This window comes from Syngnathoides biaculeatus, chromosome 2 (assembly GCF_019802595.1).
Source record: "Syngnathoides biaculeatus isolate LvHL_M chromosome 2, ASM1980259v1, whole genome shotgun sequence".
Taxonomy (NCBI): Eukaryota; Metazoa; Chordata; class Actinopteri; order Syngnathiformes; family Syngnathidae; genus Syngnathoides; species Syngnathoides biaculeatus.
Genome location: NC_084641.1, coordinates 20,177,148 through 20,193,028, shown reverse-complemented (window position 1 = coordinate 20,193,028; position 15,881 = coordinate 20,177,148). Strand labels below are relative to the sequence as shown.

Genomic DNA, 15,881 nt, shown 5'->3' with positions numbered 1-15,881 from the left:
CAAGGTATCAGTAATATTTGACAGTTTTTAAATTTTAATATTCGAGCCTTATTCTTGTATTACACGATTAAAAGGTGAATCTTTAACAACAAATCTAAATCTAAAACCCGGAAATGACGCCACACACGCAAACACGGAAATGCTTTCGACTTCCGATCCAGCTGGGTATCACGTGATGTGACAGGTAGCAGTGATGGCGGCTCAAGGCTGAGGAAGAGCAAAGAAAAAAAAACAAACAAACAAAAACAAAAAACCAAACAAACAGACACCAAAAACGCAGCAAGCGCCAACCCAGGAAAAAAAGTTAGTTGGCTTCTCCTGTCACCTGCTTTCTCGAAGGAGCCTGGCCAAAATGACGGCCTGAGACAAGTTCTGGACCGAGAACCCAGCAATGCAGCAGCAGCAGCAGCACCGCCACCAACAGCTAAAGGCAGAGAATAGTAAAACCAAGAGTATGTTTCTGTCTCGGGCGCTGGAGAAGATCCTTTCCGATCGGGAGGTGAAGAGGAGTCAGCACAGTCAGCTGCGCAAAGCCTGTCAGGTGGCGTTGGGTGAGTGAGTGACTGAGCGAGTCGCGTCTGTTCGAACTTTTTCATCGGTGGTTCGTTTTTCATACAGCTACCACGTTGTTATGTCTTTTGTGGCGCCCGTTGACGTTACTGATTGTGATTTCTCAGCGCCGCGGCCTTCAGACTCCACTCTCCCCTGTCATTGCGGGCATTTGCACGCCAGCGTCGCCGTGGTTAGCTGGCTAGGCTAGGCTCGCTTGACCAATCACTGGGTCGAACGTAGCTCTGTCACACAGCCACACACAAACCAGGAAATGGTGAATGAAGTCTGTGCTACTCCCCAAAAGAGTTGTTTCCTATATCCAATGTTGTGTTGGCCATACAACAGAATCATGTGTTTCTTGTGTTAAGTGAATAATGCTGAAAGTGATAAACGTCCTCCCGAAAAAATGCATGCTAAGTCGACTTTCCACTGAAATTATGGTCTTGATCAATATCAGCCAATGATTAGGATTTTATGCAGATCGGCTTTAATGTCACAATTTGCCAACTTGATCAAAGGTCATTGATTGGCTCTGAAAAAGACATTGCGCCTCGGCATTATCTACAGTATATTTGAATCCAAAAGATGGTTTCTTTTCTGCATTGTCGTGTATCTTTTGACATAGTACTGTAAGATTCTGACAGCCAATAGACTGTTTTCGACTGACGTCACACACCTTCCGATTTAGAACGCGGGCGCCATCTTGGTTTGGTGAATTCGCGTAAATACACGTAACTAAACGGGTGTTGTAAAGCGTCTTTTTTTCCGACTGCCAGCTGTGATCAAGAACCAGTGCGAGAAAACGGAGCAGTTAGCAACCAAACGGCCACAACTGTGGCTGTCTCGTATTAGCAGAGCCCATCTAGCAGCCAAGCACAATACTCGTGTGTGAATGCAATGCACGTCTTTCTCCAAAATCTGTATTTTCTGTTTTAGTATAATAAGATTGCAAAAACAAGTTACCGCACCGCTAGCTGTTTTGAGTTGAGTGAAAAAAGTAGCTGTGGAAGTGGAGAAAGAGGAGCGGGCTCCACTTGGGTCTCTCTCAAGTAATTTAAAAAGAATCATCATCTATATTATCATAAATATGGCCACAAAATTGTGTTCTCTGCTTTGTACCGATCGAAGTGAACGCATACACTTGTTAGGGAAATACTGTACACTGGAGCAGGTGGCAACTTAAGTGCCCAGTTTGGGGTATCGGTGTTTTGCTCAAGGACACCACAGCCTTGAGATGTTAGCGGATGGTCTGGTTGGGGTTGCTAAAGGTTTCGTCAGATAAATACACGTGATATTATGGCTAGCTAGACACAAGTGTGGCTGGGAGATTTTTATGGTATTTAGCCACATTAGTTAAGAGGTTTCATGACCCAGTGCCAACAGTGATATTCTTCATAGAAAATAAAAATTTAAATGCCATTAGTCCATTAAAAAAAAAAGTAAAATTTTTATTAGAAATGGACCAACATGCTTTTTGTTCAGGGCTGATGCCAGTTATTAGTATTTAAAATGGCCGATAACTGATGTTTGCAGTTGATATTAATTTGCAGTAAAAGTGTAAAAGGTTGTTTATTTTTTTCATAGAAAAACTCAAGTTTGTTTTAATGCCTAAAGCATGTTTATTTAACCAAACAAAATACAAATATCGTGCTGTCGTTGCTCCCATGCTGACTTCGTCATTGCATGTTTTGCATACAGCCTTCCATGGTGTTGTTGGCTGATTAAAGTACTGTAAGACTGCACTTTTAGACTTAGTCCATTTGTCTGCAACAAGGGTTTGGGGGGGAAAAAGGATGTTAAAGGTGGACCACTTGCTGACATACGATGTGTACGGAAAGTATTCAGACCCCCTTAAAATTGGAACTTATATTCCAGTTATTTGCTAAAAACATTTTTTTTTTCCCAAATTAATGTACACACAGCACCCAATATTGCCAGAAAAAGGAATTGTTCAATTTTCTTGTAGATTTATTGAAAACGAAAACCTGAAATATCACACAGCCCGAATTATTCAGACCCTTTGTGGTGACACTGCTATATTTAACTGAGGTGCTCTCCATTTCTTCTGATCATGCTTCACCATCCATTTTTTTTTCTGTCAATATAGGGTGCCATGTTTACATTAATAGCGGAAGAAATAAACTTAAATTATTAACGTAAACGGCTGCAATACAACAAAAAGGGAAAATTTCAAGGGGAGTGTGACTACTTTCCTTACCTACTGTGATGTGAGTGACTGTTGCACTCACGTGGCTCCAACTAAATGTGTGTTGTTGACATACTTGGCAAAATAAAGATTTTGATTTCATTAAATTTACTATTTTAGCATGCAATGGACAATGTCTTTTAAAAGTATACAGCTGTATTATTAATGATTAATTTGGTAAACGCTACATAGGAAGCAGAATAGTTGCTATGAGTGCAATCAAACTCCTGACAGAACACAAACAGCCTTTCAGGCTTTAATGAGCTCACACAGTATTTAATATAGTCCACCATTTTGTTCAGATAAATCACTGAAATTTTCTTTCAGCCGGATCACCAAAATTATTTAATTTTGTTAAATGCCATAGTTATGAGAGAGAGAATTTCTTAGAGAATTTTATATGATTTTCTTCGAGGTCAAAAGTTTATATACATTAACTTAGTAACGAGTTGCATTTCCTTAGAATTGCATGACCTTGGTCAAAAGTTTTGGGTCACCTTCCACAAGGTTCTGACAGCACCCTGCTGGAATCCTGGCCCATTCCTCAAGAGAGGACCGGCGTACCTTTTATATTGATAATGAGTTCAAACAGGTTCCATGAATGGCTGGTGGCTGACTCAATATTTTTTGCCCCGGTTTATTTCCCCTGCGATAGGCTGACGACCATTGAGAATTAGCTTTATTGGCCAAGTATGTGCACAACACACAAGGAATTGATCTCCGGGAGTTGGAGCCGCCCTAGCACAACATACTTGTTGAGTACGACAGCAGAGAAGACAGTCAATTCACAGAGAACGTTTTATTTCATTTTTCTTTTACTCACAGTTGTGCAAAGGATGCAGTCTTCTAGCATTTCAAGGAGTGTATTATAGTTTAAACTCACTAGTCATGCGATAGTCCGCTCCCATGACTATAATGATATACCGTGATTCCCGGCCTACGGAGCGCACCTGGTTATAAGCCTTACCTAGTGCATTTATAATGGAAATACCATTTGGTACATACATACCCCGCAGCCGTGTAAAAGCCGCGAGTGCCCACGTTGAAACCGTCATTGAAACACGAGATATTTACAAAGACAGTACACAGAGTTTAATGCTACTGCCATTGCGCTAACGCTAATGCTAGCGCCACGCTAAAAAAAAAACACGTAAAAATCACTAAGACACAAAAATATTGGGATGATTAAATTCCAGTGTAAGGACAAAATTCTGATGTTGAATATGTAAATTCACAAGCCTATAACATCTACAGAAGCTCTCATCAGTGTCATCAAAACCCAATCATTATATTTTATCCCATCCCGTCTAATTTTCCATTTCTGTTCTTAGATGAAATCAAGGCAGAACTCGAGAAACAAAAGTAAGTGCACTTAAGATTTCACCTATTGTAATTGAACAATACCTGTATGCTTGATTTACCTACTTATATACAGCTTCTTAGTTTTTTTAAAAATTTTTTTCTATTTTTATTTTTTTACTATAATACCTTAGACCACAGCTCTTTGTGGTTAGGCTTGGTACTGTGAATGTCCAATATCAACATATAATTAAATCTATCTATGGTAATACTAGTATTAACCAAAGATAGACAATATATAGTGCCTGTAGGCACACTTAGACATGAAGAATAATTCTTATAATAGTGGAATCTCATGTACATTGATGTTGCTGATACTCTTAGGGCTGCCTGTGGGGAAACTTCGTTTCACCATATTCTGTCTGCTTTGACATCCCCCCCACAGGGATGGCACAGTGGTCCCACCCAGAGTCAACTACATCGAGGCTGACCAATACGTGCTGCCATTTGAGTTGGCCTGTCAATCAAAGTCCCCCCGCATAGTTAGCACTTCATTGGACTGTCTGCAGGTTAACACACTCACACACATTCTCTCTCTCTCGACTCACAAAAGGAGTGGTTGGCTGTTGGATGTAAAATGACTTAGTTTGTATGTGGAGAGTAAAGTGACATGACTGGTTCTCGTCTCGCCTGATTTAACGTGTTGGTCGAGGTAGCTCGCACCGGATCCAGCTCAACAACTGCACATGTAAACATAGTGGTTGGGCCCAATGCTTAAAAATTTTCTTTTTGTTGTGTGTGCGCGCGTGACAGAAACTAATAGCGTACGGCCACATCACGGGAAATGCTCCAGATAGCAGAACCTCTGGCAAGAGGCTGATTGACCGCTTAGTAGAGACGATCTGCAACTGCTTCCAAGGCCCGCAGACCGACGAAGGAGTCCAGCTACAGATCATCAAGGTAAGTTCAGCACCATGTCCGCAGAGCAGAGATTTGACGTTGCAGGGTTCAACGTTTCCCAGTTCTTTTTAATTGTCACAATGAAACAACTGATGTCAAAATACTGCAAAATTAAAAGTGCCACTTTATCATTGTGGACTCGTTTTGGCATAAAATAATGAGCCGTTCCGCTTAAAATATGTCGTCTATACGAAGCAAAGCCGCTTAGCCAGGCTGCTACAGCACTTCACTTCCACATTTGAGTTAAAAATGCTCTTAACTGGACACGTAACCCACGTGACCATGTGTGGACATCCCAAGAAATACATTAATTGGTTGACTGGCCTTCGTGAATGCTGAATTAACCGAAGATGTGCATTAAATTGCAATTTGCTATAGTGTACTATGCTTGTCAGACCATCGCTTCACAATCAACCGGGTAAGATAGAGTGTCTTGTTGTTCAAGCTGACCCAGCAAACCAATCAGACCAACGTGACAGGATTGGTTGCCGTGGACCTCTGCTCCGGGCAGCCAGCGTCCTGGCTTGCGGCAGTTGCCACAAATAAGGAGTTTTGTGGGTCACCGCTGTGACTTAGCATACCAAAGCGAGCATGGCATGATCATTCCTGCAGCAAGAACAACACTTTGGTGATACTGTATATGAATGTAAACATTGAAGAGAGAGGAAATGGTACTATGGTAATATATAATGTAAAGATATCTTTTGAACAAAAAACTGTGGGGAAAATGCATAGGAACTGCTGATACCAATTCAACTCATGGAGCTCTTCACTCCAGCTGTCCTATCAATACCTTCTGCCTACATTCCCGCAATACCATGATCTTTCCCTCAATATTAATCGTATTATGAGATTGATACAGCGATAAAGCATTATTCAGAATACATCTATAGAATTGTCTAACTATTCTACAAATGTGTAGCAGTAGGAGCTCATTCCCACATCTGCATACGAATAAGTAAACACCCCTGGCCATTGTTTGCAGTAATACGATACTGGTTTCATGTCTTCAATGTGTTTTAGCCCATTCATGAAGCTGTTTTAGAGCGTTTGTATATCTGATTATTATATCTGGTTAGACAGGACCAAGCACTGTATCTGCTGTTATGATTTACACATTACTTATAAGTATTCATTGTTCATATCCTGCTTGTCAGCCCAGCCTGTTTTTTGGCGCTAAAGCTTAAGACACGGGCAGCGAAAAACTGTATAACTGTGAATTTGTTGCAATGTAGAAATCGAAGGTAATGCACCTTAAACATTGTGTATTGGCATGGTTTTACACTCCAGAATGAAGTGCCCAATTAACATTTAGCGTCTAGATTACTGTTCAAAATCTTTATCGAATGCTTATTGTATTTTTAGCCTTCTTTAGAAGAGGCCTGATTCTGATATTAAGATGATTCCATGTGTATTTTTTCTTTACACTGCCTAATTGTGGCACTTGAGAATTAAATCTGAATTGTGTCCCTTGAACCACAGACTGTAAATCCGGCCTCAATGGTAATTAAACACCTACTAACATTCAACTTGTCCACCCTTTTGGGGTAAACAAAATGTCATCCAGGCCCTTCTGACAGCCGTGACCTCCCCGCACATCGAGATCCATGAAGGCACAATTCTCCTCACTGTCAGGACCTGCTACAACATCTACCTGGCCAGCCGCAACCTCATCAACCAGACCACCGCTAAGGCCACGCTCACTCAGATGCTCAACGTCATCTTCACGCGCATGGAGAACCAAGCCGTCAGTCCGCTTTACTCTTTAATAATTATATATATATATATATATATATATATATATATAGTGGAACCATGCAGCAGAGTACAGACCTCCACCAAGGCGGTTACAATGATCATTAATTCCAAATAGTGGTAGAGTCCTACTGAGTTTGTTCAGATATAGAAACGAGATTTTCCACTGGCAGTAATGTCAATGCAAATAATCTTCCTTTTTTTTTTTTTAACCGATAAATAATTGTTAAATAAGCCAACTATTGTTAATATTTTAAGATGATAACTAAGTACTCACAATAAATGGCAAGTGTAATACAAAAGTGAGTTGTCTTAAAGATGCGCCTCAGCATTTTAAGTGTTGTGAAACATTTTATGCGCTATTCCAAAAGCAGTGTTGTTAGTTCTGATCAATATTGCATTCCATTCCCATTGGTAGTAATTTTATGACCTTAACATAAAAGGAACTGTTTTCGGATTTCAATAGATTTTTTTGGGGAGGGCTAATAGAAAAAGAAAATGACTGACAGTAGGTTTTTCCATTTTCTTCCCTTCTGGGACTTGCTTCTGTTGATAGCAAGCAATGATTTTTTTTTCCCCCCAACATTAACTTGCATGAACTTCCACAATTTTTTTTTTCCTTTGCAAATTATGAGAAAATAGTTGACCATATTAAAAAAAAACTCTAAATGTACTCAAAACATTAATACATTAATGTATAATAATGAATGAATAACAATAAAATGGGAGGTCAAAGTACATGGCTGAGCACGTTCAAAATGTAAGAGTTATAGTAATGTTGCACCTCCTCCACCTCTTATACTGTTTTTTTTTTTTTAAACCTCTCTAGAGTTGTTGAGTTAGGCAAGGCCACCTCAGGGAAATATTTGCGGCGTGCAATCACTTATTTGGGTCAGAAATTGATAATGTCAATTAATCAATTCTTTTGCAAAGTATAAACAAAGATATTCAGTCATTGAGTCCATGATTGCGTTCCTCCTTTCTCCTTTCTGGTCCTATGCAAAGGTGATGTGTGAAATGTGAAAATTATTTCATTAATGTTGTCTGTTTCATAGCTGGAAGTTAACTGGCTAGTTTTTTTTTTTTTTAATAATCGACAGAGAGGTCAGGAAAATCTTTTAAGTATAGTGAGCAAATTGCTCATTTGGCAATACTTTGTTTTTGTAATTTAGCTGTACTCTGTTAATAGTCTGTTAATCATCCCGATAATTTAGATAAACTGGATAAAATCGATGAAATATCCAGCTCTAGTAGAGCACATTAAAAAGGTCCCAAACAGAAGGAATGACAAGTTACCCATCTTCAATGCATCTTGGTTTTCATGTGGTTATCACAATAAATTGCCCCCGAAGGAAAAATTCAGCTTTATTTTTGCCTTTCAAGGTACCTCAAGGACACGGTACAAACATAGTTAAAAATAAATATAGCAATACAATAAAAACAACAAAGCATCAGTTAACATGGAAAATTATATGGGTAATATTAAGGAATATGAGGCAGTCCAGGATAGGTGTGTGTGTGTCTTGAGTTTGGATTTGGAGAGGGTTAATGAGTCTTGTCTCAGCGGTCAGGCTGAAGGCTCTGTCCTCTACGCCAAGGGCAGAAGGGACAGTGACAGTCAGTCATTCTGGGAAAAACATGGAAAAAAGTATAGGATTTTGAACACGTTAACCTGAAAAAGTGTGGAAACACCCACATTGCTCATGAATCTAAAAGAAAAAACATTGAATAAATAATAATAAGAATAAACATTGCAATGGCTTGCATATGACTACTTGATGATCAATAAAAAAAAATAAACTAACCCAGTAACCATATTTGGGTCCTGTCCTAAAATTTCAAGAACCCTAACTTTCATGATGTATTCTATGAAAGTGTAGGCCTGATAGACTGGTTTTCTTGTCTCTACAGCGGCGGGTACAGGAAAGCTTTGCTGTTGTCTTATGACTTCATTGCTTGCTTCTTCCAGGAAGTCAATCTTGTCTTCCTCCGTAGGCTTTGGAGGCACAGGAACAAGAGAAGGACCGGCTTCGTCTGCCTCAAAACAACCCCTCTCCAGTCCCTTGTTCCCGAAGGTCAGGCTCCCCTCAGTCTGAACAGACGCCGACGCTGCACCCGCAAAGCTCCCCATCACCGGCAGCCAATACTCCCGATCTCAACGCTATCAACTCGACGCCACCGCCTGAGCTGGACCTTGACACGTCGACAGTGAATGAAGATTCAGACTGCAGTAATGTTCCAGAAAATGGAGCAGAAGAGGTCACACCATGTGGAAGTGTGTATTGTCGCCAGATTAATTAATTAGTCTTAATTAAAAATGTGAAGCTCCGTTTTACGCCATAAATATCTTTTTTTTTTCCAGACTCAGTTTTTGAGGATGAAGGCACTGAAGCACCTCCAGGAGAAGTTCATGCAGTTGAAGAAGTTAAGTTGGATCCTGCAGCACTGACTGAAGGAGATGGAGAACAACATCACAGCGGTCAGAGCTTGTGTTCATGTTCTCACTCTTTTGTTATCAATTTAAATGTTAGTATCGCGTTGGCCTCACAGTTCTGAGATCCTGGGTTCAATGTGTGGAGTTTGCATGTTTTTCCCGTGCCTGTGAGGGTTTCCTCCCATATCCCAAAAACATGCAACATTGGCCCCAGGTGTGATTGTGAGTGCGGCTGTTTGTCTCCATGTGCCCTGCGATTGGCTGGCAACCAGTTCAGGGTGTACCCCGCCTCCTGCCTGTTGACAACTGAGATAGGCTCCAGCATTCCCCATGACCCTTGTGAGGATAAGCGGCAAATAAATTGGATGGATGGATGGACTTTACTAAACCAGTTCACTCGAATTTGCGGTCCAGCTTTTGTATTGGAACTCATTACATTGTTTCCAGCAGCTGAAATAAGTATTTCACACATTGCCATTTTTCTCACTAAAAGTACTTACAGCAATGTTCTTGACCTGAAAATTTCACCAGAGGTTGGGAGCAAGCCAGGTAATTTATAAATACTAACAACGTAGAAGAAATGAGGCCCTGTAGCTCAGTGGTTAGAGCACTGGTTTGGTAAACCAGGGGTTGTGGGTTTGTATCCCACTGGGGCCTCCACTCCCTGAGAAGGGTTGCGTCAGGATGGGCATCCGGCGTAAAAATTGTGCCAAATATATATGTGCGTTCATCTGAGATGACACGCTGTGGCGACCCCGAAAGGGACAAGCCGAAAGAAACTTACTTAACAACGTAGAAGAAATAAGATCAGAATTTAAATTGTGTAAAAATGTGAAATGACATAGGAAAAAATGTATTGAACACATAAATAAAAGCAGTCTCAAGATCATCACCATCCATCCATCCGTTTTCTTAGCCGTTTATCCTCACAAGGGTCGTGGGGGAAACTTGTAACACACATTCTGGTGAATGCGGAAGTAGGATGTACGTACACCTGATTTTCATTCCCGCACTTGTCTTTTCCTTCAATTAGACGACCCCGCTGCCCAACACGTATCTGAGCAGACGCGAGTACCTCTCCCTCGAGCCGACGCCGAGCCAGTACAACTGAACGGCGTCATTGAAGACCGCTCGTCTGTTTCTTCAGCGGACATGTTGGTGAGCTACTTGCAAATATAGTTACAGAAAAATTGCTTGGTTCTCTTTGTTACGTTACATTCCTGACATCAGCAGTGCAGTTGTACAACATTGCAAACAACAACTACCATCATGATAAACATTCTCACCGCCAGTCCCCCATATTAACATGGATATTTTAATTCAGCAGCCATCAATGGCAGCGAATGGGTGAAATGAATAGCTCGTTGACAGTGTTAATCAAAATTGATTATATTTTGGATGTTTTGTGTTTATTCAGATGAAATGGTGCACCACTAAACATGCCAGTGCTTTCTTTGTGTGTCTCAGGATGCTGAAGCCCTCCATGGACCCCACAGCACCTCCCGTTTCTCTCATATCCTCCAGAAGGATGCCTTCCTGGTGTTTCGTTCACTGTGCAAACTTTCAATGAAGCCGCTTGCAGAAGGACCCCCAGATCCAAAGTGCGTAAGAAGCTAACAAGACCTGTTTGAGTCCTTTGAGAGCAATTTGTTCAACTGCACCGTGTCTACTTTTCTTGAACCTGCTCGAGTCACTCTTGACATGTTTTCGAAAGAAGGTGCTAAGAGGTGCACTGCCTTATTGTTTTGCAACATCTCCACATTGTGGCACCGCTGCCTTTTATTGCTGCTCTCATTCCCCAGTCCAATAATATTTTCCTCCTGAGGCAAAAAGTACATACAGGTGTGTCTCGTTCTCCGCTGTTGGTTCACCCACCTCAATCAAATTCAATGTGGCTTTTGCACTTTGACATGGTACAATTTTGTGGAACCTGGCTGCCCCCAAATTAAAGTGATCTTCACCTTGAAACTTCTTCAACTGAAGATGAAAACTAGATAATGTAATGTAATGATGTAACACATTTCACAGTGAACTAGGCTTCTTCATTTATACACCGGAATATGCTGAATATTTACAGTTAATATTTTTTATGCAAAATGTCTGAAATTCATGTTTTACATTGCCATTATGGGGCACTGAGTTTAGCGTTTTGAAAATATTCCAGGTGAAAGCTCCGGCATTACATACACCGCAAAAATGTTTTTCCGGAAATGTGAAAAAGGCTAGTTTCTAGGAAATTGTTTGTGTAATCTCATTGTAAGTAAAAGTATACTTTTTTTCACAGTAAAATATTACAGCTAATTTTCTGATCAAATTACTGGTAATAAGCGACATTAATGGTTTGCATTGTGTCCCATCTGAAGAGAAAGACCTTTTATGAATAACACCATACTTCCACCTTTTTTTTTTTATTGTCAAGCACATCACATTAGCAATATTCACGTTAATATAGTTGAAATGATACACAAACACGCCTGTGAATACGCCATTCATCCAAGTCATTTTATTCTTGAGGCATTGAATCGATCGCACCTGTACTGTTCTGATTCTGGTTGTCTTGTTCTCTTTAGGATAGTGTGCCCTAACTAAGACTTTGTTGCATGACTTGAAGAAACCTGCTCAGATGATTAATGCCACGTCTTTTAAGACAACCTGCAAAGTCCAGTTGTTTGTTTCAATGGGCTGAGAAGGATATATATAAAACATTAAGAACAAATACAGGAGCAGCTCTAGGTTGATAAGTGTGGATTTCATGACATCAAACCCTGATTGTGGGTTGTATGGTAAACATTAGCCTTCCAGTCATGTTCTCTAAATTGCCAAGGGTTACCAGGGGACTTAGCAGCAGTGATGGCTGCTGACCACCTTGTGATATCGCTGAACCCCACAAAAATTTTATGAACTTCAGCAATGAGTACACACACAGGTGTACCTCTTGAATGAGGAAGAAATAAATATCCTGCTTAAAGTGGACTTTTAAGATGCTTTCACTCAAATTGAGTAAAAAAAAAATTTGAAAAATAATATATCAATTAATTCTGTTTACACTGCTTGAATTGCCACTTATTTTAAGGTTTTTCTCTTTTTTTTGTGAAGCCAGTATCTTTCTTATTTCAAGAAATTCATGTAATTCATCAATTAGTTCGGTTTATACTGCTTGAACTGCCACTCATTTTAAGGTTTTTCTCTTCTTTTGTGAAGCCAGTATTTTTCGTATTTCAAGAAATTCATGTAATTCGCTTCTTGCGCCAGCACATAATTTCACTTGTTTTTAGTCTGAATCCTCTTAAAACAAGTATACATTTCTTAAATTTAAATTGACATTTGTTACAGTATGTGGCATAAAAAAAAAAATTCTGAGTTGTTTAGATTACTGTGCTTGCATGGAACGGACCGAGATCAAGTGAGTGTGCCTTGACATCTCTGGTTACTGTAACTTTACCCTAGGCTACGTGGCCAAAGTAAGCTAAACCCAGAGAAACCATAATAGTTTGTGAAACCCCACTTTTTTAAACTATGAAATACTTTTGATAGCAACCTCGATGTTTGGTGGGATTGGTTTTGACTTTAATCACATTCGAATGGTTTTTTTCTCACTTGAGATGTCGCCATGTTCTTTCATTCATATTTTTTAATGAAGTTAAGACGGTATTATGTTCATTTTGAGATGATCTTATAGCAACAGTGTCTTCTCAATTGTTCACCTCATAATGCTAATGCCAGACCACCAAGCTATGTCTTGTGGACTGTCCAGGGTCCAGGGACCCCTTTTTCAGAACTGCTGTCCTAAAAAAAAGCAGACACTTGTTGAGATGTGTTGTGGTTCCCAACATGTAAATTATTTGTTTTCAAATTTTATTTTGTGTAGGTCACACGAGTTGCGATCCAAGATCGTGTCGCTGCAGCTGCTGCTCTCCGTGCTGCAGGGCGCAGGACCTGTGTTCCGCACCCACGAGATGTTTGTCAACGCCATAAAGCAGTATCTGTGTGTGGCACTGTCAAAAAATGGCGTCTCCTCCGTGCCTGAGGTGTTCGAGCTCTCGCTGGCCATCTTCCTCACATTGCTCTCGCACTTCAAGGTCCACCTGAAGATGCAGATTGAGGTACATGTAACAACAGCGTGCAAGCTGCCATTTTGTTGCTGCATTTTCAAAAGTCTTTCTCGCATTCTGTGCTTCAGGTGTTTTTTCGGGAGATTTTTCTCACCATCTTGGAGACGTCGACTAGCTCCTTTGAGCACAAGTGGATGGTCATCCAGACACTAACACGCATTTGTGCAGGTATGTGTCTAAAGCAGGAATGGTCAAAGTATGGCTTGTGGGCCACCACTGTTGGTCCTGTCATATTTGTTTAATTTATTTAGCATTTTCTTTCCTGTGAAATTGATTTAAACTTGATTTAAAAATGTATTTATTGTAAACAATTTAAAAGATATATGAAAACAAACAAACATATATATATATATATATATATATATATATATATATAATTTCTAATGGGTGAATCAATTCAAATCAAATGCTAAATAACGAAACTAAAAATATATTTTTTAATGATTCGACAAATAACAAGGCCCGTCTGGCAGTTTTTCAAAAAATCAAATGTGAATATAAACGAACATGCAGTCTTTATTTTGGCAGATAGCAGACATTTCTCCAGATGAAGGAAAGTTAAGTTTATTCTTTATCATTTTTACTATTAGGTTATTTGTGATGAATGTTCTTCCATTGTACATTCATGGCATCACTGCCGTTATCAAGAGTCTAACAAAAGTCTTAGCTCAATGCTAACATACCAAGGGATGTGGTTACTTCACCATGCACACAGTAGTAACACATACCATAATATCCAACATACTCACATTCTTATATTTATTCTCTCTGCTTTGTGGAAACAAAACTGCTGGAGCTGTGGGGTAGCTTTAGTTTAATTCGCTGTCAACTTCCGCTTGACATCATCATCAAACTCTGTCAATAGTCAATTTGTCAACAGTAATGTATTTCCCATTTTGTGATGCATGCCTTTTGTCTCCAGATGCCCAATGTGTAGTCGACATCTACGTAAACTACGACTGCGACCTCAATGCCTCCAACATCTTTGAGCGGCTTGTCAATGACCTGTCCAAAATAGCGATGGGAAGGAGTGGTCAAGAGCTGGGCATGTCTCCTCTGCAGGTACATACTTCTGTTGGCCACTCTGACGCATGGGACACCTTTGGAAGAAGGAGAATGAAACATCCAAGTGTGTTTAATCTGTTTTTAAGTAAGCTGTGGTGGCATACCTGCACGCTAATACATACACTAGATGCATGCATGCTTTATTTTCTTGTACTTAACCTCCTTCGGGTTGTGGGTAGGGAACATGCAAGCTGTTGGCTAATGCTGAGGCTTTGAACCCCAATCCCCAGAATTGTGAGGCAGAGCTGATAACCACTCTTTAACCATGCTTCACCAATAAAACCTGTTTTAATAAAATATCTTTTAATATACAGTAATCTCAACATCTTGAAAAATGAATGAATGAATTACTGTCTGATGCATCACTCATGGGAAACAAGTATATACACTAGCACTTGACAAAAACAAAGCAGAGCAAATTTATTTGTTGCACATTTCAGACACAAGGTAACTTGGTGTGCTTTACATTATTAAAAGAATTTGAAGACAAAGAAATAAAATGTTTAAGAGAGGGGAAAAATAATGACACATGATTTTAAAAATAAAAGTGCAATTAAAACAGGATACAGTTCAATTTGTGTGCAGCAAAATAGCTACATGCTGCTGCACCATGTTTTCTTTGGACTCTGCACTCCACTATTTGACCTGAGTCAGTCGCTCTCAGAGCTCTACTAGGTTTGTATTCCTGAACCATTTCTTTCATGTATTCAGGACCTAAATTATTTATTGCTTGGCAGACCATTAGACCATCGGCAGAAGTCTATTCTCAAGATGACTGGAAGCAGATGTAAATACTTTACAATCAGAGTTAAATGCTCTGACCTCTTTGTTCTGGTCAGAACCCAATCTGCAGCATTCTGAATGAGCTGCAGCTGTTTAATGCTGTTTTTAGGGAGTCCAGTCAAAAGACCATTACAATAGTCAAGTCTACTTGACATTGAAGCGGTAAATTAAAATTTTTATAAATTATTTGATATGACTGTTGAAAGTCAGGTCGGAATCTATCAGAACACCAAGAATTCAGACTTGGTCTTTGGCGTTTCAAGATAGTGAGTTACTATCAGGAATCCTCTTTTCTTTATTGCCAAAAACAATGACCTCAATTGAACTGTAGTCATCTGGAGACACTGCTAAATAAAACTGTCATCTGCATAGCTTTGAGAGTCAAAACTGAAATTGTCAGAAATTTGACCCAAGGATACCATATACAGGTCCTTAACTACCCCATAGGTCATTGTCATTTGTTGAGATTCCAATGGTTACAAAGTACAGTGTTCCCCGTTATTTGTGGGGGTTACGTTCCTTACACGAAATGAAAATCCACAAATAATGGCTGCAGTACTAACACAGACTGGTTACACTGTCAGCATGAATGCCAACACGTTTTAGCGTGTATGTAAGCTACCATATGATGGCGCTCACAAGGCAATGAGAAACAATTGCGTTTCACGTTGTCCAGACTCACAGTGTCACATCGAAACTAAAATGATCACACCCC

General features: G+C 39.8%; 1 protein-coding gene across 2 annotated transcripts in view; it reads left to right on the top strand.

The window, feature by feature from the left end:
- The first annotated feature begins 160 nt into the window (after positions 1 to 160).
- Positions 161 to 15,881, top strand: part of arfgef2 (ADP-ribosylation factor guanine nucleotide-exchange factor 2 (brefeldin A-inhibited)) — a 42,069-nt gene continuing 26,348 nt past the window's right edge. For both annotated transcript variants that reach the window (XM_061839932.1, XM_061839924.1), the window contains exons 1-12: positions 161 to 551; positions 4,090 to 4,120; positions 4,503 to 4,626; positions 4,871 to 5,017; positions 6,585 to 6,764; positions 8,768 to 9,047; positions 9,135 to 9,251; positions 10,240 to 10,364; positions 10,674 to 10,807; positions 13,075 to 13,309; positions 13,387 to 13,486; positions 14,241 to 14,380. In XM_061839932.1, coding sequence (XP_061695916.1) covers positions 392 to 551; positions 4,090 to 4,120; positions 4,503 to 4,626; positions 4,871 to 5,017; positions 6,585 to 6,764; positions 8,768 to 9,047; positions 9,135 to 9,251; positions 10,240 to 10,364; positions 10,674 to 10,807; positions 13,075 to 13,309; positions 13,387 to 13,486; positions 14,241 to 14,380 — 1,773 coding nt within the window. In that variant the 5' untranslated portion in view covers positions 161 to 391. The remainder of the gene's footprint in view (positions 552 to 4,089; positions 4,121 to 4,502; positions 4,627 to 4,870; positions 5,018 to 6,584; positions 6,765 to 8,767; positions 9,048 to 9,134; positions 9,252 to 10,239; positions 10,365 to 10,673; positions 10,808 to 13,074; positions 13,310 to 13,386; positions 13,487 to 14,240; positions 14,381 to 15,881) is intronic.